This window comes from Tyto alba, unplaced genomic scaffold (genome assembly GCF_018691265.1).
Source record: "Tyto alba isolate M040663 unplaced genomic scaffold, T.alba_DEE_v4.0 Super-Scaffold_14, whole genome shotgun sequence".
NCBI lineage: Eukaryota > Metazoa > Chordata > Aves > Strigiformes > Tytonidae > Tyto > Tyto alba.
The window spans coordinates 60,387,889-60,413,608 of record NW_024881276.1 but is presented as its reverse complement, the minus strand read 5'-3'; the positions used below and the strand labels follow the sequence as shown (position 1 = coordinate 60,413,608).

General features: G+C 39.3%; 1 protein-coding gene across 2 annotated transcripts; it reads right to left on the bottom strand.

Moving 5' to 3' along the window:
• Nucleotides 1-357: 357 nt before the first annotated feature.
• On the bottom strand, nt 358-25,558 carry SPICE1 (spindle and centriole associated protein 1). 2 transcript variants are annotated; one of them, XM_032995609.2, is made up of 17 exons: nt 25,377-25,558; nt 24,826-24,873; nt 23,619-23,765; nt 19,614-19,716; nt 18,730-18,851; nt 17,061-17,152; nt 16,601-16,743; nt 16,225-16,365; nt 15,160-15,425; nt 11,088-11,219; nt 10,278-10,425; nt 7,803-8,027; nt 5,331-5,731; nt 3,856-4,027; nt 2,617-2,719; nt 2,195-2,282; nt 358-1,348 (listed from the first exon to the last, which is right to left on the bottom strand). In XM_032995609.2, the coding sequence occupies exons 1-17, from the start codon at nt 25,533-25,535 to the stop codon at nt 1,295-1,297; spliced, it is 2,544 nt and encodes an 847-aa protein (XP_032851500.2). In that variant the 5' UTR covers nt 25,536-25,558; the 3' UTR covers nt 358-1,294. The 2 variants fall into 2 exon arrangements, with proteins under 2 accessions (XP_032851500.2, XP_042644767.1); XM_042788833.1 differs by having other exon boundaries at nt 16,312-16,365.
• Nucleotides 25,559-25,720: the final 162 nt, after the last annotated feature.

Below are 25,720 nucleotides of genomic sequence, written 5' to 3'. Positions count from 1 at the left end.
ACAATTTTAACTGTTACTTCGCAAAATACTGGACTACAAGCCTTCTTCGCTTACCGAAGTTAACACTGGAAAAAATAAATTGCAGAAGTGTCAATGAATATTTGAACAGGTCCTCTTTTGAATTCCACGTTTTTTAGATTTTTCTAAATCTGTTTAGAAGAAATCCCTCCCTTAAAAAAAAAAAAAAAAAAAAGGAAAATAAAGAAAGAGAAGTATCTTTCTTTCATTCTCCTAAAACCGAACTGATTGAAAGGATATGGGCCGGCCCCTTTTAATGCCCCACCCTATCAGTATCTTTAGGGGCAAATTTAACAGCTAAAAAAAGAAAAATATTAAAACAACTTTACTCAAAAACTGTTTTTGAGACTTGCAGAATTTTTAATTTTTTTTTTCTTTTCTCTATTATAAAGGGTTTTGCCCAGGTTTGCTACAATGTAAGGAACAGATATATAAGCATTTCCTCACATTCCTAGACTTTATTGTTAAATGTTAATAATAAAATGATGGCTACTTTAAAAAGTCAAATAAAAGCAATATAAAAACATTCTCATTAGAGTATTATATACACATAAAACAACTTAATACAATTGTACTCATATGACTGTTTTCTATTGTATCAAAAAGAACATACTTTAGTACACAGTAAATAGAGATTCTGATTTCAAACAGTCATATTTACGATAAAAATACTAAATGAGATTTTTAAAATGCAATCTTCAAGTCCAGATGTAATCCCTGATGTTTTAACTGCACAGAAAACACAACTTTTGGGAGCAACCGTAAACCACAGAAGAAACAAATTATTTCTGATGCAAATTTTTAACCAGCAGGAATAGACTGGCTTCTTAATCTCCAGCTTGCTTTTAAGCACAGGTACACTCCCTCATCTTGGTTTTTCTTGTTTTTTTTCATTCCCATATCTTGTGTGAATATATGCTCCAGAAAGTTTCACATGCAATTTCTAAAACCTCCTGTCTTCAGTGTATCTAACACAGATATCAGATGCTCATTTATATTGCTGCACCAGCCTCAGTTTACAATCTAGCGAAAGATTTATTTGGTGAAAATGCGTGATGTCACAGCAGCGTGTCCAGTTCAGAAACTCATTCCCAGGACTTCCTACAGTGCTCTGTATGGCACAAATATAATAAGCGTATCGTCCTTTAATACTACTGGCACTAATATGAATGCACTTCAAAGTTAAACTGTACATCTGGAGAGGGGGACTACTGTGATCTAGTTGTGGTTCATGGAAAAAAAATTTTTAAAATATAGGACTTGATTGCAGATTCCTCTACATAATGTGCATTGACAGTGCAAACCAGCCTTCTTCTTTTTGCTTTTCCACCTGCAAAAGAAGAGAACAGTTGAAATTCACGTATCATAAATTTCCCACGCACTTGCTAGTTAGTACTGGCTCGTGTAGGATTGCTACACATCAGTTCACTGATATATAGCAATTGTCTGCCATTGGCACTATGGAGGGAGTCATACCACCTACTTAGACGCTTAGTTTAAGCCACATCTACCTTAAGGATTCCAAATTTCCCCTCTGGGGATGCGCGCTTCGCTGCCAGGATAGGGAGCCTTGGACCCTAACTTTGTTTCTCTTTATTACTCTTAAATTTAGACTATTTTGGACATTGGGAAAAACAGTATTAATATTTCCTCATGGTTGCTTTCAAGCATATAAACAGATCTACAGAACTACCAGATTGGACTACACCCTGGAGTTTCCCGTGAAAGCATCTTGCTGTATTCTGTTTTTCCCTTTGTACATCAGGAATTAGAAATCTAGATTGGGGAGTTTGCATTTGGACTTGTGCAGCAGCTAGGTAAGAGCTCACTTGCCTCATATGTGGCTCTATCAGTACATCAGAACAATTATTTGAAGTTCTCTGGAGCCACCAGTGAAAGACTGCCAGAGGTTCCCAGTTCTAATGCATGAAGATGCCACAGCAGAAAATGTAGTTACAGGATTATTCACCTGTAAATAACAGTTCTGTGGCTGCAAATGATTAATGTCACTAGCACTTGGGTCTCCCCTTACCATTGTTCAGAATCCAAACTACCATGGTATTAGCCTTGGTAGATTGAAGGTAGGTCAGAGCTCTCTCCCCTTCTTTATCTCTCTTGCTTTTTCCTTATATGACACTGCAATCAAACTTTCTAGCTGAAGATTTTTCAGTCTTACCTTTTGCCTTTGGCTGACAGGAGTTAATTTCACATTTTCTGATGTGGCACTTAGGGGTGAACAAGTTTTGCTAGAGTCTCCTACAGACCTGCAGACATTCAAAATGAGATTGAAAACGTGAAAAATGTAAGCAACTACGAGAATCATGTCTCAGATCCTGAGTTAGGACCCCTCATCAACAGTCTTCAAAAACCTGTGTCATCTGTCTTATGTCACATTGCAGGTATTCTAAATACAAACAATGGAAGCTGCGAAAAAGCTATTGGACCTTTGTCCTGTTTCCACAGAGTTGAGCATAATAAAGTCAGGGAAAGTCCATGCAGCCAAAGAAAAACATGGCAATTTTTCCTTTGTGTTCAGGTTCTGCTGCATGGGCAATCAAGATACTACAAAAATGAAATAGTAAAAGGGTTAACTTTTACCTTCTTACACTGGTCATACTGGCAGGGCAAACACTATCTTCTTTGGAGCTGTCCATAGCAACTTCCACGGGAATAGACACTTCAATTGTTTTCCCTGTATTTTCTAGGCAATAAACGATCACTTGATTCTCATGAGAACACAGCAGTGTTTCACAACATTCACTTAATTTTCCCATTTTTTGAGAGACATCACATAACTCTTCACAATTGCACAGAATATACACAGCAGATGTAAAACATCAGGCTAAACATCAACCCCATACCCATCTTACTATGGACAACAGGCATAGATAGAGAAGGATTCTTCCATGGATAAACTTTCTGGTCTTCGGCAATCAGAGGCTTAGAGACTTCTGTTTTCTCTACTTTGTTCCTTTAAGATTTTACTTATTGTGCTGAATTTACGTTACAACAGCGGTAGAAATGTTTGAAGTGTTACAATCCCATTGCACGAGTCATTGCATATGCACCTGCATGTATATGCACACACACGTCATCTCTCCTCCCCCTTAAGTCCTTCCCTTTATCCATCCTCTGTGGCTGAGGAAGGGGGAAAGGGCGGGTGTCCTAGACAGAGCGTGGGTACACGCTCACGTGCAGTTCTGCCTGTACTTGCAATGACTCCACAAAAGGACAAAACAGCCTTCACCTGCTGGAAAGTACTTTTGTTCAGTTACACATGGCAGCTAATTTATGAAGAATCGGCAAGAATATTCCCTTCACTAATTCACCTCTTCAGATGACTGGAAGCTCCAGTTATTTCTTTCTATCAGCACTGGCAGTAACTCAGCAAGGTAGTCTCATGGAAAGAACACCCAAAAGACCAAAACCAAAGATGTGGTTGAGAATTGGATAACTACTCTGCTATGATTTCTAGAAGTCTGATATAGTCTTTTTATAAAAGACTCTCCAGCAGAGAGGACTGACTAAAAAGACTAGTACTGCCCATCAGTAACTATGTAGCAGAACTGTTCTGCAGACAAGGACATGGCAAAGAACAGCTTTACCAAGAAGCATGACCTTTGCAGCAGACTAATTACTAATAAACTAAATTCAGGAGAAGTTTAGCCAATATATTTTTAGCTCGCTAAAGTAAGGAGCGTTTGTACCACACGGTCACTAACAGCAAGTGTACTGCTGACCACAACTGCTGATCCAATCAGATAAGGACAAAGAACTCCCCAGAGGGCAAAAACGTTGTCTTACTAGTTTTTGTTTCTCCTGAAGCTCGGAACTTACCAGTATAATTTAGGGATGGGGGCACAACAGGAGATATCATCGGAGGGACCATATCGGCAGCTGCTAGTTTCTGCTGGTCTATTAGCTGCAACAGCTTATCACGTGCTTCTGTGCTCTGGCGATTGAGCTCTGCTATTCTTTCCTCCAAGCTCTTTGATACCACAAGATGAGTCTATTTGGATGATTGGATATTTCCAATTAAAAACTTGTAATTTGAACCTTCAGGTAGAGCATGCAATGTATTTCAAGTACTATGCGTCTAATTTTCAAACTGAAAGAAAACATAATCATATAGCACCTCCTGTGAAAAATCAGGTTTTGTCCCTTTCACTGTCCTGTATCCAGGTCCTTAACTGACTAAACACAACAATATTTTAAATTGGTCTTCCTAAAAATAAGAAAAAACAGCTATTGTCTGTACCATTAAAACAAACAAACCCAAAAACCAAAAAAGTCCCAACCATCCAGCAACTAACCATAATTAAGAAAATATTTAATCAGACACACACATATTCAGGATGGTGTGGGGAAGCAAAAGCAGTTTTCTAGCAGAAGTATCCTGGAACTCACCTTTAAACCAGGTTTTCATCCACTTTGACCCCGTCCCCTTCAGTAATTGCTTCCACAAAAACAACACAAAGTTTGCACCATCTTGTACTGCTAAGTATTATACCAAGTAACACAATGTGGAAAGCGACACCACTCTCAGACTTGAGGAAATTTAAAATCTTTAGGAACCTTAATTGAACTGTAATTCATCTACTGTGATGGAACAAAAGTAAAGACAATAGCAAGGGCAGGAATTAGGCATTTCTGTGATGTTAACTCCACTTACTGGGGTGCCACTGAATAGCTGCTTAGTTGCAGATTAAAGGTTTTCTATGGGAACTGAAGCATTCAATTTCTCCCTTTCCCAAAGATTTTAGGATTTTCACCACACAGCAGGACTGAGAAGACAGACCCAACCAGTATATACACTATAATCAAGTATGTGCAAGAGATGTACATACACTAACTTCAATTTCATGGATTTTTGGGTCACAATAGCAGAAGAGGTGTATGGCATGGATTTAAATATGTATTTTACAAGCTTGACAAGAACCTGGTGTTTGGTGCAGCGCTTTCACTGTTAATATCATCCAAGTTACAAGAGGTATACCAACCGTGTTGCAGTCACACCTCTTTTTGCAGCATAACCTTATCCTATTCTCTTCTGGATGTGCTGCACACTTCTCAGCACTCCTATACAACATAGGCCCATTATGAAAAGCTACTGTTGAGCTGCTTAGGGAATGATAAAAATCACAACCAATAAAAATCTCCAAGCAAATGAATTAAAAGAATATTTGTTTTGACACTCTCTTCCTTACAACAACTGACAACAGGAAAGAAACAGTCTTAAAGCATCAGTAAGCTATGGGAAAGCAGATCAGCAGAAAGGGGAATCCAGGCTTCCTTTTCTGTTAAATTCTCACCTGTCCTTGCAAAGCGTCTGGACTAGGATTTGCATTTGGTATTGGGTCTGGCTGATGCAGACTGTCACTTTCACTTGTATCTTCAGAGAAACCTCTGAATTTGCTCAGCTGAGCATTAATTAGAGAGTTCTGCCTTGCGAGCTCAGCTATCTGGCCCAGCAGATCACCATTTTGAAATAACTCTTCAGCTGTGCTGTTTTTTCTAGTGTCACCTGGGCAGGACAGACTGATTTTCTCATGGGAACTCTCCAAGTCTTTGTCTGCAGGAGGAACTGGTTGCTTTTGAGAGATGAGACAGTTTTCCTCAGTTGTGTTCTGTGTTCTCAGGGAGCAAGGTAAGCTCCTTTCCTTACAGGGTTCTCTTTCAGAGTTTTCAGGAGACTGAGAAATGGCTGTAAATGCTACAAACAAGAAATAAAGGTACAGTAAGAAAAGAGTCATGTTATCCCCATCAAGGAAACTAACAGTGACTTTATTGCATCAGGCTAGTAATAATCAAGCAAGATCTTGACTTGTCATCTGGCCTGAATGGTGTTATGTTGCTGATCAAAATCATTCTATGCGAGATCCTGCTGCAAGAACCCAAAGTTTAACATTTCCTATTGTAGTCTTACATTTAAATTACTTAATTACAGATTGAGACAAAAGTCAGAAAGAATATAAATTGGTTTGAATTTCTTAGCTGATAGATCAAACGCTACTTCTGAGTTAGTCCTCCATTTTCCAATATCCTGTTACCTTACATAACAAACTAAGTTTGCATTTCAGCTCTGATATTTATACTGGGTTGGTAACAAAACTTTTAGAATAGTAAGACAAAATAACACAAGACTTTTGGCATAGTAATAAACTAGATATTTACTCAGCCCCTAAAAAAAGGGGAAGCACTCTGTCCAACAAAAGTACTTAGGTATTTTTTGTGGTCATCATTAGCAAACAGTTAACAGACCACACACACACACAACCAAATATGTTACAGCACTGTCAGATGCTACATGTTAAGTCCAAGATGGATTTTATGATCAAAACCAGATTTTCTATGCTTTATATACCAAATAGTCCATTCCTCCCCACACTTGAGCTTTTGACTCTTGAGCAGAGCATGACATTGAAAAATTTACACACAAATCTGTTTTATAATTTTTCATAAAGATCAAGATTCATTCAAGAATTTTAACATTTGTTGAGTCATTTAGCATCCTTAACAGTCCTAAAAGAGTAACAACACATTTCTCACATAGCTAAACTGTAGTGAAATCGAGGAATACAGTTTTATATTCTTGTTTCAAATGACAGACAACATCTGACAGTTCTCAGTGGGACTGAAACCAGATGTTACTCTTTACAGAACACTACCTTTAGTTCATTTCCTCCTGATTTATTATGTGCCTCCTCACAGCACATCAGCCCATCAAAAGGTTGAACTAGATATAAACTTCCAATTGCCTTGCCAACTCCTTAAAAATCAAAAGGACTTTTGGGTTATTTTTCTGACTTGGAAAAGATTTGCAAAGCTGAAAGGGGGAGGGAGAAAAAAGGAGGAGGGAAGGCACAAAACCCCAATACTCTGCCCTACTTCCTGTCAGCAACCATCAAGCTAGCCATAAACATAATTATCTGCCTCTCAGCAACAGAGGGTTACAGGGCCCCAGCACATTCAGTAAGATGCATGTGGTTACAATGACAGTTGCAGGAGGAAACAGCTGATTTTTAGTCACAAAGAGTCCTTCATTCTGCTCACTTCATTAAGTTTAAAAAAGAAATACCTTCCCCAATCACCCCTGATGAATTTTCTTTCTCCCAACAATCCAAATTGAGCTACTGACCTATAAAACTCCTGAAGTCTATGGATACTGACAAAAGACTGAGTTAATCTGGTTATCCTACACCACATAATTTCACCCGAAACTTTTTCAGCCACTTCCTATGTGCTAAATGAAACCCAATGGAAACCTGCTCACAAAGCTTTTAGAAAAACTTCTGCTGGGAAGATTGGTTCAAAGCAAGAGTATGCAGCCTACAGACATCCTGGTTTGTCTGCAGCATGGGCTGCACAGGCATTGAATGTCCAGTCTTCAGTGGTCACACTCATTAAAGATGATGGAGGCTGGATTACACCACCAGTAGATAGAAATCCGAGATGTGTTGTATGTCATAGACAAAGAACTACAGCAAATCATACAGAAGTGACAATCAAACCCAGTACAAAATAAAATGACAGTCTGGATTGCCACCAACTGGGCTGCAGACAGTAGATGGAGAACTGCAGGGTATAAAAAAAATCTAAAGGAAATCTAGCAACAGGCGTAGAAAGAAAAGAAATACATATCTGGGTACAGAAGCAGGATATTCCAGCTATGGGGTCAATGTGTCTAAGCATATAGATTAGAAATTTTCCATAGAAAAGTGCAAGATGGAAACAATAACAGACTACACAGACTCTTAAGATCTCTCTGGCTGTAGTAGATTTACCATTCTGGAGGGGAGATAGTTCCTGATTGCTCTTCTGCCGAGGGGGTGACAACAGCACGGCTGGCTGGAAGATGTGAGATGGCAAGCTTCTACCAGCTCCCATGCCAGCTGAAGCACCTGACCTCTGGAGAAACATGAAAGGCAGTTCTTCCTGTGGGAATTTCAGCATACCATCCCTGTTGCCTGCACCAGTCCTAGGCTCAAAATAGCTCAAATCAGGTTTTTCTAAAGAAAGAGACAAAGCAGAGATAGAATTTAAAAATAAAAACTTTTAGGGAAAATTCTCATTAACAACTCTTAATTTCAGGTATTTAAAAAGATAGACTAGAGTATGTTCCCCACTCACTGACAACTTCCTTCTGATCCCCAGGTACAGAACTCTTTCACTGGAGCGTAACACAAATTTTCACTGGCCTTAAGAGCTAGAAGAGATCTTATATGTAGCCTCACAATTTCAGGATACTAGTAAGAGATGTGTTTGAAGCCCATGCACTAGACTCACAGACATCTGACTCATGAGGCATGGGTATTCGTGAGCTGCATTTGGCGATATTCTCTTAGAGAAAAGCAGACCTATGCACTTGTCCTAATGAAGCTATATAAATTTCATGGCAATGCTGGTGGAGTGGAAAACAATTCAAAGCTTTTTTGAGCTCTCTGATGATGTTTAATGAATTATTTCAAATCAGACATCTCTTCAGTAAAAAAAAAAAAAAAATATTCTTCTCTATTTAACTACACCTAGCTTGTGACTACATTGCCATCTATTTTGAACATACCAGGAAGGCACAAAATGAATAGCATGAAATCAAAGTAGTAGCTAGCTGTGAGACCACAGCAATTTTAATATGCTTACATCCACTGTTCCATCAGTGCTATCTTTGAATTCTTCACACTTTTGTTCAGGACATTTGTTCCCAAAATAAAAGTTAGTGGAAAATTAAGCAGAACACACCTGATGCCAAAACACAGGAGACAAAAAGCACTCTTTAAAGGCAAAGAGACAGAGGAGGATCCACATAAGATTCTGCTTGTGGTTCACACTACTGAGATTCTGAGAGTGAACTTCAAGCCTGCCACCCACTATTCAATGACCATGGCAATAAATGAGAAACATCTGTTTCACTGTACAGAACTGCATCTCCAAAGTATCCTTCTCACATATTATTTGTCACTATGATACGCCCCCCACTCCTCTCTCAGCCACTCCTGTCTCTCCAGAGAAGCCCTATGTTGGCTAGTTGTACCACAGAAACCATGTGTAAGTTATCTCAAATGTTTCATATCCAGTCAGATGTCTTAAGGGTACAAGAGATCTCCTTCTAAAGGAGGAGGAGGAAGAAATATTTTTGTAACTTTAGGAAGCTTTCCTCTCAGGAAAATGTCTTTTCCTGAGAAGAGAGATCAATAAGGAAAAAAAGACTTGGAAATTCTAGTCTTGCAGACTTATCATATAGGAATGCTTGAGGTTTGGGGGCTTTTTTGAAGACTGCTTTTCTGATTGTTTGGGTTTTATATTTTGGGATGGGATTTTTTTGTCTGTTTTTACAAAGCCTGGATAGATCACAAAAACAGGATCTGGTATGTGGCTTCTTCCTGAGAACCCCATAGAAACAGTCAGGAAGAAAGTTTCTGACCACAAAAACGGCCACAAAAGCAACATTTAACTATGGAATACAAAATGCTCCAAGGAATCTTGGGATTCACAAGATGTTACTGATCTTGAGAGCAAAAATGATGCATTTAGGCAACCAGTCGGGGAAGACAATTGGGAAAAAACTCTGTGGTCAAAGAATGTAAAAAATACAAGGTGAATTATGTTTGGTTAGTTTGGCCACCAATGCTACTGGCTTAACTAGACCTGCATCTCTGCTAGCTATCACTCAGCTGGTCATTCACCTCTGATAGGAAGTCCCAAAGATCAAAGGCCTGGTTAGTGAACAGGCCTCAGCAGCTGCTGTGTCTGGCCAGCAGCGACCTCCAGTGTCTTACAGAAGAACCAATCTCACACTGCCAGGCTGCCTCAATAACAGAAAGGCAGGATGCTCATTCAGTTGGGTTTTTATTTTTTAGCGCCCTCAGAATAAACCTGACCTGAATAAACCTGAATTTCTTGGAAGCCATCTTAATGAGTAAAGGTTACTCCCCTCCCTGCCCTTTTTTTTTTTTTTTTTCATATTAATACTATGTAATATATATCACTTAAATCTCAAGCCCAGGACTTGGCTAAAAGTTTAATCTTGAAGTCCCGATCCAGACAGAAGGATGCCAGCAGGGATGGAATACAACCTATAACACAGTTAAAAAATAAAATGTAGCAAACCACTTGTGCGCACAGCGGAACCCATGGCATATGAATTTCCAGAAGTGAGACTGAATTTATTCAAATAGACATCTATTAAATAACAAATTTTCCACTACAGGGATAAACTAGCCACAATTCCCATTTCATCCTTCACACATGCATGCACACACCTTGGCCATTCACTGGACCTTTGCTTGCAATTCCGAAATGGTTTGTACTTTTTTCTCTTCTAGATTCTACCAAAGGGAGGCCTTTAAATGCTTCTGTGAGAGAGATCAGTTGTTCATCTGTTACTGTCATGTATTGCTCAAGCTTCTTCTAAAGGATGAAGGAAAAACAAAAGAAAGAGATACAGAAATCTGTATTCTAGCAACAAGAATTAGATTCTATACCACAAGCAGATCTGATAAGAAATTTGGTCTCTTAATACCACTCTGCGAATTCGTGGGATTCCAGTAAGGTATTAAATATTGGTGTCTCCGTGTTTCTCATTTACTTTCTTTCCTGCCTCAAAGAAATTATTTGTTTTTCCCTTTCCTAACTCATCACCCCACTTCATCTCCAACACAGCTTTATTGTTTCCCATTGAACAAATCTACCTCTACTTCAAACTGAAAAAAATAAAAATGTAGTATTATATCATCTACTCTTGCTCCAGTAGTGTTAACAGTATAGAAGCGTGGAGGCAGATGCTTAAACCTTGAGATTGATAAAGTAATGCTCAGTGTAATGGAACTAGCATTTTCTCAGGCTTTAAAGTTAAATATCACACAGGAAGATAAAATGTTGACTTTCCAAACATTCCTTCTCCTCACCCCCATTCCTGCTATTATCATTCTCAGACTCCTCATTCAATTTTATCATTTTTTTTCTGTTTATTTTTAAAATCCCTTGAACGTATGACAATGCATTTCAGCACACATTTGCAACAGAACTCAGTATTCTAACAAGTCACTGTAAGGGGAATGGGGAATCAGTACCTGTATAGTAGTGTTTTCTTCCCTCACTAGAAGTATTTCTGCAGTCAGAGCATCAATCAGTTCTCTGTGTTCTTTCAACATCTCTTCATGCTGCTGTCTCATAACCTCTTTCTCACGTAGCTGCATTTCACTCTAAAGAGAGAGAAAAAGTTAAAACCCTACCAAAACCAATACAGATTCATATTTGGAAACAGGAAATGGGAACATATCACATTGTACTGTAACAGCTCTCCCCCCTTTTGCTAAATAGACTTCATTACTTTCACAACAAAATCCAATTTTCAGGGCTTGAGAACTGTCAGAGAGCTTACTGTTCCTTCTTCGTTACTCCAGAACACTGGAGGGAATTCTATACACCCTTGTTCTGCCCTTACAACTTTTACAAGCTGTAACTACAGGCAATGTTTCTCTTCACAGATACCGTTTTGTAAGTCACTGAATCTGTATGCAGTAATCAAATAACTCCAAGTGTGCTGATGCTTGTCAGTATCCTTTGCTACTTGTGCCTATTCTTTAGTTTCCTTAATTCATTAATGAAGACAAATCTGACTAAATAGAGGAGAAAGCAGCTGCTTTCTAATGTTTTCCCTCAGAGAGAGAAAGTTCTAGAGGGTTTCATTTATTTTACTTTTTTTAAAAGAAGACAGAAAGGCTTTTATTTGTTAAGTATTCTACTGGAGCATGAGGCAAAAAGGACATTACTGTAGAACCTCTTGCCCTCAAAAGATATTATCAATCTATTATTTAAAGACAGACCACTGCAGTAGCCAGACTTCCTGTACAAAAGAGTCCCTTCCACCTACAACTGCTACTTTTTGGACCACTGTAGCTAAGAGTGGAGGCTACAAAGTCACTTAAACACATCAGAATTAGCAGATGGAACCCCTCCCCAGATAGTGGCCTGCATTTACTCAAAAGAATCCCTGAACAAGAGATACACATCCCACCTGCAAAACACAAGAGATCCTGAAAAGCAACTAGGGTACTCTTTTCTGCTGCACAGACAAAATTAAACCATGAGCTGCCTATAACTTACTACAGATTATTTTCTGCTGGCATTGGGACCAGTGAAAAACCACCACCAAGGAAGCACTGTTAAGACACAACAGCTTGGCAGCCACATAAAGCGAATGAATAAGTAAATTTTGAGAATAAACCACCAATATTGTCATTAGACACAGACAGGCAGATATACCTCCTTAAAGCATATCACAGACAAGCCATCTATTTTCTGGTTCTCTTCCACAGCTTTTCTGTATTGATCCAAGTGAAATCAGGCTGGCACAGAAAATGGAAAAAATGTAGACAGTCCTATCTTTTTAGAAACCAAAGACAGCACAAAAGAACTTTAACCCTGGTAGCTGTGATGAAGCATATTGATGCCTTCGATCATCTGGATGAGCTACTGTATCTACTCATTCTACGTGGTACTAACCTAGTCTTGGAGGAAAAGTTTCCAAGCAGCTATGTGTCTTATATTGATGCATGAGGAAAGCGTCAGGGTTAACAGCTGTATAATACATCCATTCCCACCCTCATGTAGGATTTGGGTTTGGTATGCCTTGAAAGAAGTACCTTCTTTCTAGCCCATTGCCAGGTATACCTCTAACCTCATAAGCTTTGTTTTAACACTGCATCAGAACATGCAGAGGCAAAAAGAGAGAACATAGTGGCACAGATTAATGTAGTATGCACATACTCTAACTTTTTGCTCTGTAAGTCTGGTAGAGAAATAGCATTCTTAGTAAAATGGGGGAAAAAAAATTAATTTTAACATTTGGCAGATGACATTGAAATTCATTTAGGAACCAAGTCAGGTTCATCCACTTCCCTTTAAGAATTTTGTATAGCTTGGCAAACATTTTGGAAGTTTCTTTTTCCCCTTCTCTCTAGCCTCTTCTATATTCAGTAGTTTCTTCTTGTAGGAGTTGATTTTTTAATCACTTGTATTAATACAACTTTCATGGAAGATTCAATAATTCAAGTTCCTCTTCCTACTTTTTATATATAATTTTCAGAATAAATTAAGCAACACTTTTGACCATAATTCTTTTGCATTCAGCTTTTCTGTAGTGAAGCTGGAAAATATTTTCTTTCCCCAGAAGTGGAAGGAAATCTTTCTATAAGCTTCAAAACCTCTTGAAGACTTGCTGTTTACCTGAAATCCAAGGCTTTTTAAGTATCTGCTGCAAAGTCTCTTTCTTGAAATGCACTGCCAGCTATAATTCAGGCACTGGAACTTTGATAGTTCTCCTGACTAGGCAAGACAGATAGTGCACACAAGCACTTGACTTATTCCTAGCATCACAGGGACCAGGTTTTAGGAAACACTCAGACAAGCTGTGCTTCTTCCTAGTGAACTCTCAAATTCTAATTGTAATTACAGTTCCATGAAAAGGGGAGAAGTCAGTGAAGAATATGGATGTACAGTATCTCGACTAACTCTGAATATGATTAACCACACCTTGTAGCTTGAGCAACCTCTGTATTTCTACTCATGAATTTGGGTAGTAAATCTAAAAAAGTTGCAGATAATTTTGCAAGCAACAATCAGCTCCTGGAAGGAAGGAAAGGTAACAATTAAAGTAGAAACAACATCATAGAGGTGCTCAGTAAAAATTGGAAATACAAGTAAAAGTCAGCATACATCTTTCAGAATAAGTAGTCTCCTTAAACACTCGGACTCTTTGGCCTTCGGTCTGATTAGCATAAAAGCTCATAAGATACACTGAATGTTACATTCATAAAGAGAAAGTAGCAACTAAGAAAGAAAAAAAAAAATTACAAAGAAAATATGGAGCAGTTTTGAAGGAAGCCTGAGGGTCAAGAATAACTCATTTCTGTAGAACACTAATTAAAGACAATCTAAATAGTTTTCTAATGGCAATTATATTTATAATATTAATTTGATGCTACTAAATTGATGTTTTTCTAATAAATGAAAAACATTCTTTTGGAAGTCCAGAAGATCCGTCCCCATAACTGCAAACAACTGAAACTTAATAACCTGCTTTGGTATTACAACTTTAACAGCGAACAAGCATTCCTGATTTCATTTAAAACATAAGATCTCCTCAGCCAAAGTCCATCTTCTGATGGTAGTGGCTTGTCACTCTTGAATTGGTTATTTACCATATGCTTCTGAGACAGGTCTTAAATTATTCCATATAGATTAAATACAGGGTAATACAAAGAATAAGTTGAATATTTTTTTTTATCTGGATATGTAACAAATTTTAAAATAAAGTGGTTTTTTTTTTTTTTCCCCCAATTATTATACACTCTGAAAAGGGACCAAAATAGGATAGTTCCACATTCACTAGGAATCTATTGCTTTTGCTATGAAATGGAGCACTGGCATTTAGATAACATTCTGCTGTATCTATTAAAAGCGCAGGAACTGTAATAATCTGGTTCAAAACTTCACACAGGCCCAATGAAACTGTGAGCCACCGCTGCATCTTGAATAGCTCTAGGTTAGAGATTAAATAAACCACACTTTTTTATTTTTCTTTCTTTTTTAAAAAAGAAGTTCTACACAGCTTACAGGTAGTCTTTATGGAATTCCATTGATCCCCAGCTGTGCAGCGCTATAGTGAACACTCTGGGTCATTCTTGTTTAAGGTGAAGCTGCTACCATGAATAGAAAAAGACAACTAAGGAACCCCTCAAAGAAAATTGGGGATTTGGGTCCGCTGATTTAGTGACAATAGCATTGCCTTTGGGAGGTAAGGGAAGAAAAAGAATTTGTAAGCAAGGCTGTAGTTAATACCCTGCTACAACTCTGAACATATTTAAGTAAGAAACTTAAAACGATTCCAAATGGTATTTTCTGCTAATAGCACTGAGAGACTTTCATTGCAGCCAAGGACTCCTTTTTCTCCAGGGATACCTGTTTCTAGCATACTAGAAGTTTTAACTCTTGACTGCACGTAATCCAAATAATAAGCAATGATAGTCAGACTTCAAAGTAAACTGATTGGGAGCCAAGAAAGAGCAAAGTTCACAGCTGTAGAGTAACTGTGTACCCTTTTCTATTCACTCTACAAAAAGCAATTCAAAGTCCTCTCACCTCTCTGAGGTAGCGCATCAAACGACAGAGAGCGTTCACCAGTGACAAGGTAAACCCAGTGAGGCCTTCATTTCCCTCAGTTTTTTGAACCTCACGACCTGTACATTGCTCATATTCCTCCAATTCATGCTCCACTTCATGTATCATACGGCTGAGAACATCTAGGCTGGATTTGTTGTCCTTCTGAAGGTCAACGGAGATTGAATTAGCCAGATAATCATCTCCCCTGTGTCTTGCAGAGTTCTGTGTAGTTTGTTTTCTTTTCACTAAGGGGGGAAAAAAAGAAAGTGTCATTGGAATTTCAACTCATATAGAAAGCTTTGCATTACCAATGAAATTACAGTGTTTATTGAAGTAAATCAAAGGAGAGGCCCTCTCTTACCCTGAGCTGAAATGGACCATCAAAGATAGTTCCTAGTTATTCCAGTTTTCATCAAAAACCATATTTTCTGCCACCACATTAGTACCTCTCATGTGAGCTTTGTTTGGTGCTTTTATCTTAGATACTTGTTTATACTTTCCTCCTTCTCAGTTAAAAGCATGGGAACAGTTTGCCAGTGAACAGCCAGTGAAAAATATCAACTACTTTCAGGTCTCATATTTAGTGAGCAACGGTTTTACAACAATCCTTTCATGTTACAGTTTGTAGCTAATGTCAGCCCCCACATACAAATGTGTGTAGAATACGGGGACAGAAATGCATCATAAGGCTGTGCAGCATAGAATAGAAAGCTATATCAGAAATAGAAAAACCCTGCACAGGAGAGAACTCCACAGCTAGAAAGGTAACGGGTAGTGTAAAAGGGCCGTATTTATGGTTCCCAGATTCCTATGGACTTTGCTTCACCAATGAAAGTACAAAATACAGCGGAATGCACTACACAAGGGGCTGTGGAATGTCCATTCTTACAGATGCTCAAGACTCAACTGGACAAGCCCCCCCGTCCCCATCAGACTTCGGAGTTAGCCCCGCGACAACTTCCAAAGATCCCTTTCAACCTACGTTTTCTTATGATATTAAAGACCTTGGTCAAAGGGAGGTATGCTATTTTTAAAGTACTAAACTTTTTGCTGCAATTTGCTTTTGTCTCCTTGAATTTGGGTTGAGCACTTGTCTCACAGTGTAACTGGAGTCTACAGTCTCTTCTTCACCTTCATTCTGAAGTCTTGAATGGATTCTCTTGACTACATTGGTAGCATTGAGGGCTGATTTAAACACAAAACAAAACAAAAAATACACACGTAAAATATTTCAGCTATGTCCTTACAGTAATATGTTGTAAAGTAATTTTATTTGAAGACCTGGCTTTTTAGTCTGGAAATTCATCTGAGCCAAATTAGCACATCTCAGTCTCTCACCCCCACCCAGAAAAGGAATTCCAGACAGGACCCTGTGAACAGCCTAACAACCTTCGAGAGGCTCTGATTTGGCAAATCCAACCTGACTGATCCAACGATGGAGAAACAGTTGTTGGAGTCAAAGGCACATTTGATTCCTGTGATAAGGTAGTTTTTCTCATATCCTTTTCAGCCCACAACTGAGAATTCACCAAGGAATTTTCTTCTCTCAGTAACTGAAGTAGCCTACATTCAAAACAAGCATAACAGTGAATTGCAATAGGATAATAGCATGATTCTAGATTATCTGTACAGTCTAGAAAGAGCTTTTTAAAATACCCATAACTGCTCAGGTGAGTTCCCTGCTGGTATTGATTCCCAGTTTGAATGTTACAGCGAGGGGTCTCTGTAGAATTACGAGGTCAAGAAAGTGGGGGGGGGGGGGGAGGAGGGGAACAGAAAAAGTAACTTAACTATTCCCATGAAACACCCTTTTAACTCTGTTAACTATCTATTTCCAGTGTTAAGATGATGGAAACCTGAATGTATGTATTTGTACTGACCTGTCAGAACTGATGCTGGATTTGAAATTCAGAGAGTCATGGTGTCCATCTTCTGATTGATAGACTGCTTCCTCTTCCACTTCCTTAAGAGCCTTTTTAGGAAACAACAAAGAAAACAAAAGGGACTTCAGAAAAATTTCTATTTGTCTTTAGAAATAAGTTAGAGATCAACTTTTTGAAATTCTTTCAAGGAAAAACAAAAACATTTGTTTCAGTCCCTAGAAATTAAAACACAAAATTCTGTAGGAAGAGTTTTGGGGGACTTTAGTACTTAAGAAACACAGATACTGATAATTATCTCTGAAAATAACACAGCAAGTGATGAATTCAACATCCAATGTTTTATTTGGATGAGAAAGACCACACACTGTAGGATAAAAAAAAGCTTTAAAGACTGTGCCAGAAGAAATACAGAAATACATCAGGCAGAAGATGGAAAAAGCAAGCTAAATTATAGCATTTCTAAAGTTTCAGCCATTTGACATTATAAGCTAAACAACCTTGTAATGGGATCTGCAAAATTACATTTATATTCTATGTATAAAAAGCAACCAGAACAAAACACAACCTTATTTACCACATTCATAGCAAAACTTAAGCAATCAAATTTGAAATTAGGGTTCCTCAAACTATCAGGTTTCTGCGCTTCTGGGAAGGCTTCACCAGATAGCCCTTAACCGTGATTTCTGTAGCCACATAAGAAAAAGCAAATCTCACAGACGCTCAGCATACAATTATCAGTACACGTTTCTTTTAAAAATTTAAGACTATCTTGCAGCATGCATCCAGTGATACAGCTTACAAAGATGCTACAGTTAACAATTCATATTTAAAAAAAAAAAAAAAAAAAAACAAATACCACATTGAAATACATGACAGAGCAGTACTGCAACTCAAATTGCAGATATTTGTGCAAGATAGTAGGAAACAGGCTTAGAGAATCGTGAGAATATGACACCATCACTTTCACTCCCACAGCCCTTTTGGTCTTCATCGCTGAGCTGCTTTCCAGGAGTGTCACATGCCTGTTCTCAAACCACAGTGAGCATTTCTGGTGTAACTCATGTTATGAGAACAGAACACAAAGCCAATCTAGACAAAATTTTAAACAAATTAAACAATTTTTAAACTTTTTAAACAAATCTAGATAATTGTAAAAGAACGTGAAGTATTAAAAGTTAAACTTGTAGGAGTAATCAAGGCTGTGGAGTTAACTGAGGTGCATTTACATGTGTGTTAGCAGAAAAAAACTGGAGCCCAACTGGCTATGTTCCCATATATGCAGACATAATGAGAAAATCAGAGCCACATTTCGATATGTAGCGATTAGTTAAATGACACAAAAGGTTTTTTTGTAGTCTGCAATTACTTCATTCTCTTGTTGATAATTCCAGAATTTAAAAGGCAGAGCATGTTAATATATAAAAGCTTCTATGAGACATGTTTGTTACTCATATTCAAAGGTTAAGGAATCAAAAAATCATGATTCTCAGAGTCTCACAAAACAAACTCACCTCCATTTAACACTAATTTCTATGTATGTTATCAACACGGTTTACAATACACGAAAGACAGGCTTATGTCTGCTTGGAAACTTTACCTTTAAATATTCTTATTTTCTGCAAACAAAAAAGGCTACAGGACATGCATGGAACAGAATATACATTACCTGGGCATCCGTGACAGATTCACTAAGGATGGAAAGATGAGTGGAAGGATCACATTTTTGTACAATGGGTCCTTGAGATGATTCTAGGTCACAGTTAGGAGCCATTGTTACATTAGGGAAACCTAGATGAATCAGACAAAACAGGGAAGAACAGAGGACTCGGTCTGTAGTATGTTGCAGGACTTTGTACCAAAAAGCAAGTTCCCATATTTTGCACAAAAAGGGTCGCAGGGATGTACGGTGCTTTAAACAACTGCCAAAGGCCAACTACAGAGTTATCTTAATACATTTGGTCATGTACCAGGCTTTTGTCCTTCTCACCCTGTGTAAATATGCTTGTACAGAAGCATGTACGATGAAACAGTCATTACAAGCAAAAGAGAATGGCAGCCTACAGAGGAAAGAACCGAAGTTTATGGTTTTGCATGCAAACAGCCAGTCCTGCCTTCCAGCAGTGTAAGGACCCACAAACCAGGGTAAGAAAACAAAAAGCCTTGTTCACAAATTGCTGATAAATCTTCAACTATACCCAAGAGCTAGCAGTCAACCCACGAGAATCAGAACTACTACACTGGCTCAAACTGGTGCTCTGTATAGGCCAGTAGCTTGGCTGTGGAAATGGTGAGCGGGAGGTGTTTCACAGTAAGTGATTCAAAATTCCACAGTGGACTGATACAGTAGAACAACCAGCCACAGGTTGCTCTCCCCTGACTCGGGAGAGGTTATCCTCATCTGTGTTATACTTAACATGAACAGGATCAATCCTACGATGTCAGATGATGAGATGAAAACAGTCAAAAAGAATGCTTTGCAAAGCAAGGCTATTTATGAAAAGCAAGGAGACAGTCTTAAATGTACTACCACATATAAATGAGGTGGTCTACCTGTTCGTGTGCGAGGAGCATCCCCAAACAAGTCTTTTGCCACAGCCATAACCTGATCAGATCGTTCCAATACATCTTGCAAATGGTATTGATCAGACAGAATCTGAAAGCATAGTGTATAAGGACATATTTCATATTGAGCAGACTGATTCTTTCCTTTGTTTTTGGTATTGTTCCTCTAAACAGCCAACAAGACAGTGTTTGCAAAGTTGGTATTCTGCAATTAAATCCCAATTAAGATAGATCAGAAAACCATACTCCAATTCACCTTGTTTTACTGAAAAATTAAACAGTTATTACTTCTGGGGACACCATGAACACCGGCTCTTTCTCTTTAGTCAATCCTCTCACGCCCTTCTGCTCCCAGCCTGACACAAACAACAATCTGGGTGTTTACAACACACTCATCAAAATGAAGACAAGTATCTGGAAATTAAAAAAAAACAGTATGCATCCTCAAATACTTTGATCTCAATGTTGTCGAGTCAAAGAACACTTACCTACATCTGAGACACTCCAAAACTGCACTGCTTGATTAGATCCAAAATAATTCAAGCAGACTTGTTTCATTCAGCCTTGACTATTGAAAATCCTGCCTAAAAATTAAGCCACCTACCACCATAAAATTTTCAACAAACATAAGCCAAACGGACTACATCTGGTATCAAAAGACGTTTTGGGCATCTCCACACATTTCTCACAAGGCACAGCTTCTGTATTCAAGGTCTCTCTCCCCCAGCATCTGAAGTCCATCACTGGCACCACGACAGCTGCTTCCTAAGGACAGAGGTCTTGAAGAGCAAAGCAAGAGGCACTCAGCTACCGTGAGCCAAATGGCACTGACTGGACATGGCTTTGTGGGCAGAACACATTCAAAACTCCTCACCAACTTGTGGTTTAATTCACAAAGGTGGAAATGGCAAGCTAGTAAAATTATATCCCACAACCTGGGAAGAAGATAATTATTCTTAAACACCTGAAAGGAGACCTGGTATGTAAATAACCTCCACTTCATCATGGTTAATGAAATTTAGCCAGAGAGACTGCAAGTACTTTAGCAGATCCCACAGAAAAGACAGGCTCATGTATATCCTCCCACCCAAAATGTGAGAACTCAATGACAATTTTTGCTCCCTCAGGAATCATAAAAGGGACTGGTTTGCAGCTGTTTCAGATCACAATATGATGTTTCTTTCAGTGTTTCAGTGTCCACTGGTAAGTTTGCTGGTTTATATTCAGCCTCCTTCAAAAAAATTCTAGGCAGTGGCATTTCGCTGTTTTCCCCCCATCCCCATTTTACTATTTTTTGTTATGTCAAGAAGCTTCCTGATACACCTAGTTTCCACATCTAGTCCTTTGAGCCTGAATTACACTGCAGTATATTACAGTTATCCCCATAACCAATTTAACAAATCAGTAAATATTAATCTTCCAATCTTCTCACATATCTACTTTTCCAAATCACTATTCAATTTTCACACTTGATACTAACTAAATCTAGTTTTTCCGTTTAGCCATCTGATGTCAAAACAATGTAGGTTTTTCGACAGTTATTCCAATCTTCATAAGGAAAAAAAAAAGAAAAAAAAATTACATGTCCCAAAACATGATTCCTTTCCCTAACACAATTAAAACTAAAGTGACATGTTTAATCAGACAAAAATTAACCTGATTTGTTTGCAGCCTCCCTACTTGATCTCTTTCAGCACCAGCAGGTTCCTAAGCTTCATCCTACCGCTCAACACGTTATGAACATTTTGAGAGCATTGCTCTCAAGGTAACTCGCTCACATTTGCAGAAAACAAAGTGATATCAGCTTCTAACCCCTCTAGGCCCACTTATATGCCCTCGACAAGTTCACCGAGTGCTGTACCTTGTTCCAGTTCAGTATCACTTATGAATTTCATTAAAATTCATTTTCCCTCCTGTTTCAGATTGCTACTACAGATATTTAAATGGGACTAATCCTAAAATCTTCCTACTATGATAACCCACTCACAACCTACCCTTCAGTGCAATACACTAATGTTATTTTAAAACCAAGTTGTTATAGGACCAATCAGTGTGGTGCCTATACATTCACAATCCACAATTACAGAGACAAACTCATATTATTTTTTCACTCAGACTTTTAGACAGATAATCCCCAAAAGATAAAATTTTTGCTCATCCATTTTATAACCTTTGCTGTCCTTCTCCTCAACCTACAACTACAAGAAAAACACACTAATAGCAGCATCTTCCTAGTTCTTGTCCGAGTCTCTTGCAGTTGAGTAGGATTCAAGGGGCTTAGGAAGCTACACTCTAACAACAGCAAACAAGGTAAAAAGGTCACCAAGATAACAGAGACAAGGAGACAATCCATAGTGGTTGTGCTGTACTGGGAGACACAGACGAAAGAGTCTCCCCAGTTACTCTGAACAACAGGACCCAGCAATTAACAAGATTGAAGCTAGGCACAGGTTAAAATGGCGACTCTCCTCCATCTATTTTTTTTTTCTTTACACACAAGAAGATGCCAGCATTTCAAACAGCAACAGCCAGATGAGGTTTTGTTTTGCCTGGCATCATCTCCTTTTGTCCTCCTATCTGGAAGCACCTTTTCTCTGATTCAGAAGTATGTTCAAGGTATTCAAGTATGTTGAATGAACTAATCTCTTAAATTTAAAGGGGAAAGACACTCTGGAGGAACTGAAATTTGACTTGTCATTAGAAATGGCAACAAATACAGAAGACTATTTCCTAACTATGAGTTTCACATGTGAGAAAGAGTCACATAATAGGTAATCCAGCCAAATTTACCTTTGTGATACATCATTTATTTCTGCATGGAAGTCTTACTGAAACTAGCCTGCTATTACATTAGGGAAATCTGTATAAAAGTCCACATTTTTTTTTTTAATATTCCACTAAAATGCACTTGGCAGAAAAGTATGAAAATAACAAAGGTAAAAATTAAAGTTTGAGGTTTGATTAGCACAATAACCTCAACACAATAATTCTACTGTGATTGCAGAGGAAATATGTATCAAACAAGAAACTAGAAGGTGATCTTCAAATCTAAGTGCTTTGATTTGTTTCTGGCTATGCTTAAATGTTCTTAGAGATCAGAAAAAGACTTCTGAAAATTTACAAATGATGAAAGAGAGAAGAGGTCTGTGATGCTTAATCCACTGCATATTTAAAGGACTACTAAATCATGTTTATTTTAACAGCTAGGTGAACATTGTTCATCATCGCTCTTTACCAACAAGACCAATACTCAGTTTGTCCAAGTGCTAATGAGGTCTGAAAGCCAACGACTATGTTTTGAGATTAGTTTTCTTAACACCTGGCAAGGAGTCACCTGCCCTGTGAAACAAAAGGATGTCTACCACTGAAAACCATTTTCAGACAGTGACAGATACCGTCTCTGTTAGCTAAGCTTAGGTTTGCTGCTACAGTTCAATTTTCAAAAGCAAATTAAACAATGTATTTTCAGTCAGAGTGCTTCAGAATGCTTAGAGAACAAGCTTTTTGATCCCCAGATGACAAGGGATGACAAGCTTCTCACCCTTTCAGCCCCTATGACTATTTTCTCTGTTTAAGCAATCACAAATAAGGATGCCCCTCCCAGAAAGAGAAATGTTCATGTTTCCATCAAAGCACACTGGGCAGAGGGAGAAGGAAGCAAGATAGCAATAAGAACACAAAGAGCACACATCCTTTTTTACAACACACGGTTTAGTTCTGCAAACAGTTCCTGTTCAGACACAGACACCTGCAGAATTAGAGGGCATAGCCAGGCAACTAGAATCAAATGCACAACTACATAGATCAGTTAGTATGTTACACAGCCAATTCCAGTCATCACATGCACACATCACATAGAGGAGGGAGAGTGTAAGCATATATGAAGTCAAATTATAAAACAAGAGGAGCAAATGTTGACCTGTGTGCAAGAGCAGTTTCCACTACTGCTGCAAATCATCTGCAGCAGGCTGAAAGTGCAGATTTAGCTCTCACCTCATGCATCAAAGCTAATTTCCTTTTCTCCAAGGAATCAGCATTCAGTTGGTTTTGCTTCTTCCACTTTCTTTTCAGTGCTTTCTCTTGCAGTTCCAGACATGCCAGTGCTTTGTTTTTTGATTTGTGTATTTCATGGCGACGCAGCTACAGAAACATGAAAGAAACCATTTCAAAATCAAGGGACAATCTAAAGTAAAATTTGCAAGGTAATTCTAACATGCTCTTCTTGATTTTATCTTTCATGTGATGAATACTATTTAGGTTAACTTCATGGTAGTACCAGTGACAGCCTCACAAACATCCAGAAGTGTAAAATGCCAAAAATAGCAGCCAAATTTAAAGCAGCAGCAAAGGTGAATGGAGAGAAGTCTCAGTTTCTATCTGCCCTACACCACTGACTCAGTGACAGTTTTCTTAGCTGTAAAGGGAGGAAAAAACCAAACATTACCACCTATAAAATGCATAAGACATAACATATTTTCCTGATTTAACACTAATGCCAATCACTGGAGATATTCTCTCTCTTCTTGTAACAATTATTTATATGTATATATAATCAGTTTAAATATGAATTAAACAAATTAAATGTGTGAGGTGTTTTCTAAAGTGTCTGGAGGCCATCAGGCCAACTATTTAGAGCATCAAGTCTCTCTCCTCTATTGTGCCCATCTGCCCTTACTAACCTGTCAAAATTTATAAGCAACAACAGCTCATACTGAATATTCCATCCTGGAAATCAGTGCTACCGAAGAAAATGAAGTGGAATTCACATACTTGGTAATGCACGGGTCATTCAGTATAAAGAAATTAAATTACTTAAATGAAAAATAATTATCCTCGGAATTAGAGAGATTCCTAAAATAAAGCCTATTTTTCAGTCCTTCCAGCAGAGATGAGGCTTAACTTGAACTACTCCACTGAGTTTTTACGTATCTATATTTTTATGCTGCTATACATTTTATTGTAATAAAAACTACAGCTACTGCTTCCCAAAGGAAACAGAAAACTGAAAAACACCAACTGCCAGAGCTGGGTATGCATGGCATCATAAACAAAGAACTAACACTAAAGAGCCAATATTTTCAGAAGCGTAACAAGGGAGATTGGCAGAAAATATCCGCATAAGTATGGTAAGCACTTATGTCAGATAACCAGCTAAATCTCCTTGCTGCAGAGAAGGAGCAGTGATTGCTATTAAGCTTACAATATCCTCAGGAGTTGCACGGTAGACTGTCAAATCCTGGACGGTACTCTGCAAACAGAACATACAAAAAGCCAGAACTGAGGATGAAGTGATTTTATTTCAAGTTTCATTTTAAAAAACCTCTAAATTACAATATGATTACCATAAAACTATCCAGCAGTGCATTTTTATGGCAATGTAAAGCATTCCACCCTCCTCGGGGCAGGGAATCGGCAGCACTGACACCCCTAGCGAGACCGGGCGCGCTGCTCAGCCCCAAGAGCAGGCCGCCAGCGGGCAGGCCTAAACCTCGGGCAGCACCAGGGAAGCGAGAAGGGTGACGTCCACACCACGCACACGCAGCTCCCCGCCAGGCTGTCCCTCCCCGCCCAAACCCACACGCAAACCGGGTATCTAAGGCCACGGCGCGATCTGCGTGTCGCCCAGCTGGAGCGACCCCGCCGCCGGGCCCGCTTTGCCGCCGGCCAGCCGGAGGAGGACCGGGAAGAGCCGCCGAGGCCGGAGCAGGCCCAGGGCCCGGCCCGGCGCCCGGGAGGTGGGGAACCACTTACGTCCCAGTCCCGCTTCCCCGCCGCCGGCTTCCTGCCGCTTTTCCTGCCGGCGCCGCGGGGCCGCGGCCCGCGCAGCAGCGACACGGCCGGCCCCGCCGCGGAAAAGGAGCGGGAACGGCGCCGCGGCTGGGGCTCCAGCAGGCCGCCCGCCGCCGCCATGGCGACGGCGCCGCTCCGCTTCCGGTTCCGGTTCCGCCTCCCGCCCCGCCCCGCCCCGCCCCGAGGCGGGGAACGCGGCGACGGGTTCCCCCTCCGGGCACCCCCGAGCCCCACCGCCGCACGCCGGGGTGAATCCCGCCGTGTCCCCCTGTTAACCCTGCCCCCCATCCTCATTCGCCCGCCCC

Bases quoted from the DNA above. Each gene is read 5' to 3' on its own strand.
- SPICE1 (XM_032995609.2), bottom strand. From the start codon at position 25,535: ATGGCGGCGGCGGGCGGCCTGCTGGAGCCCCAGCCGCGGCGCCGTTCC. The intron at 17,153-18,729 runs GTAATGTATATT...TTTCCTAAAAAG, and splicing joins AATCTGTCACGGATGCCCAG to GCTCTTAAGGAAGTGGAAGA. The intron at 1,349-2,194 runs GTAAGACTGAAA...CTTCTTTTGCAG, and splicing joins CTGTCAGCCAAAGGCAAAAG to GTGGAAAAGCAAAAAGAAGA.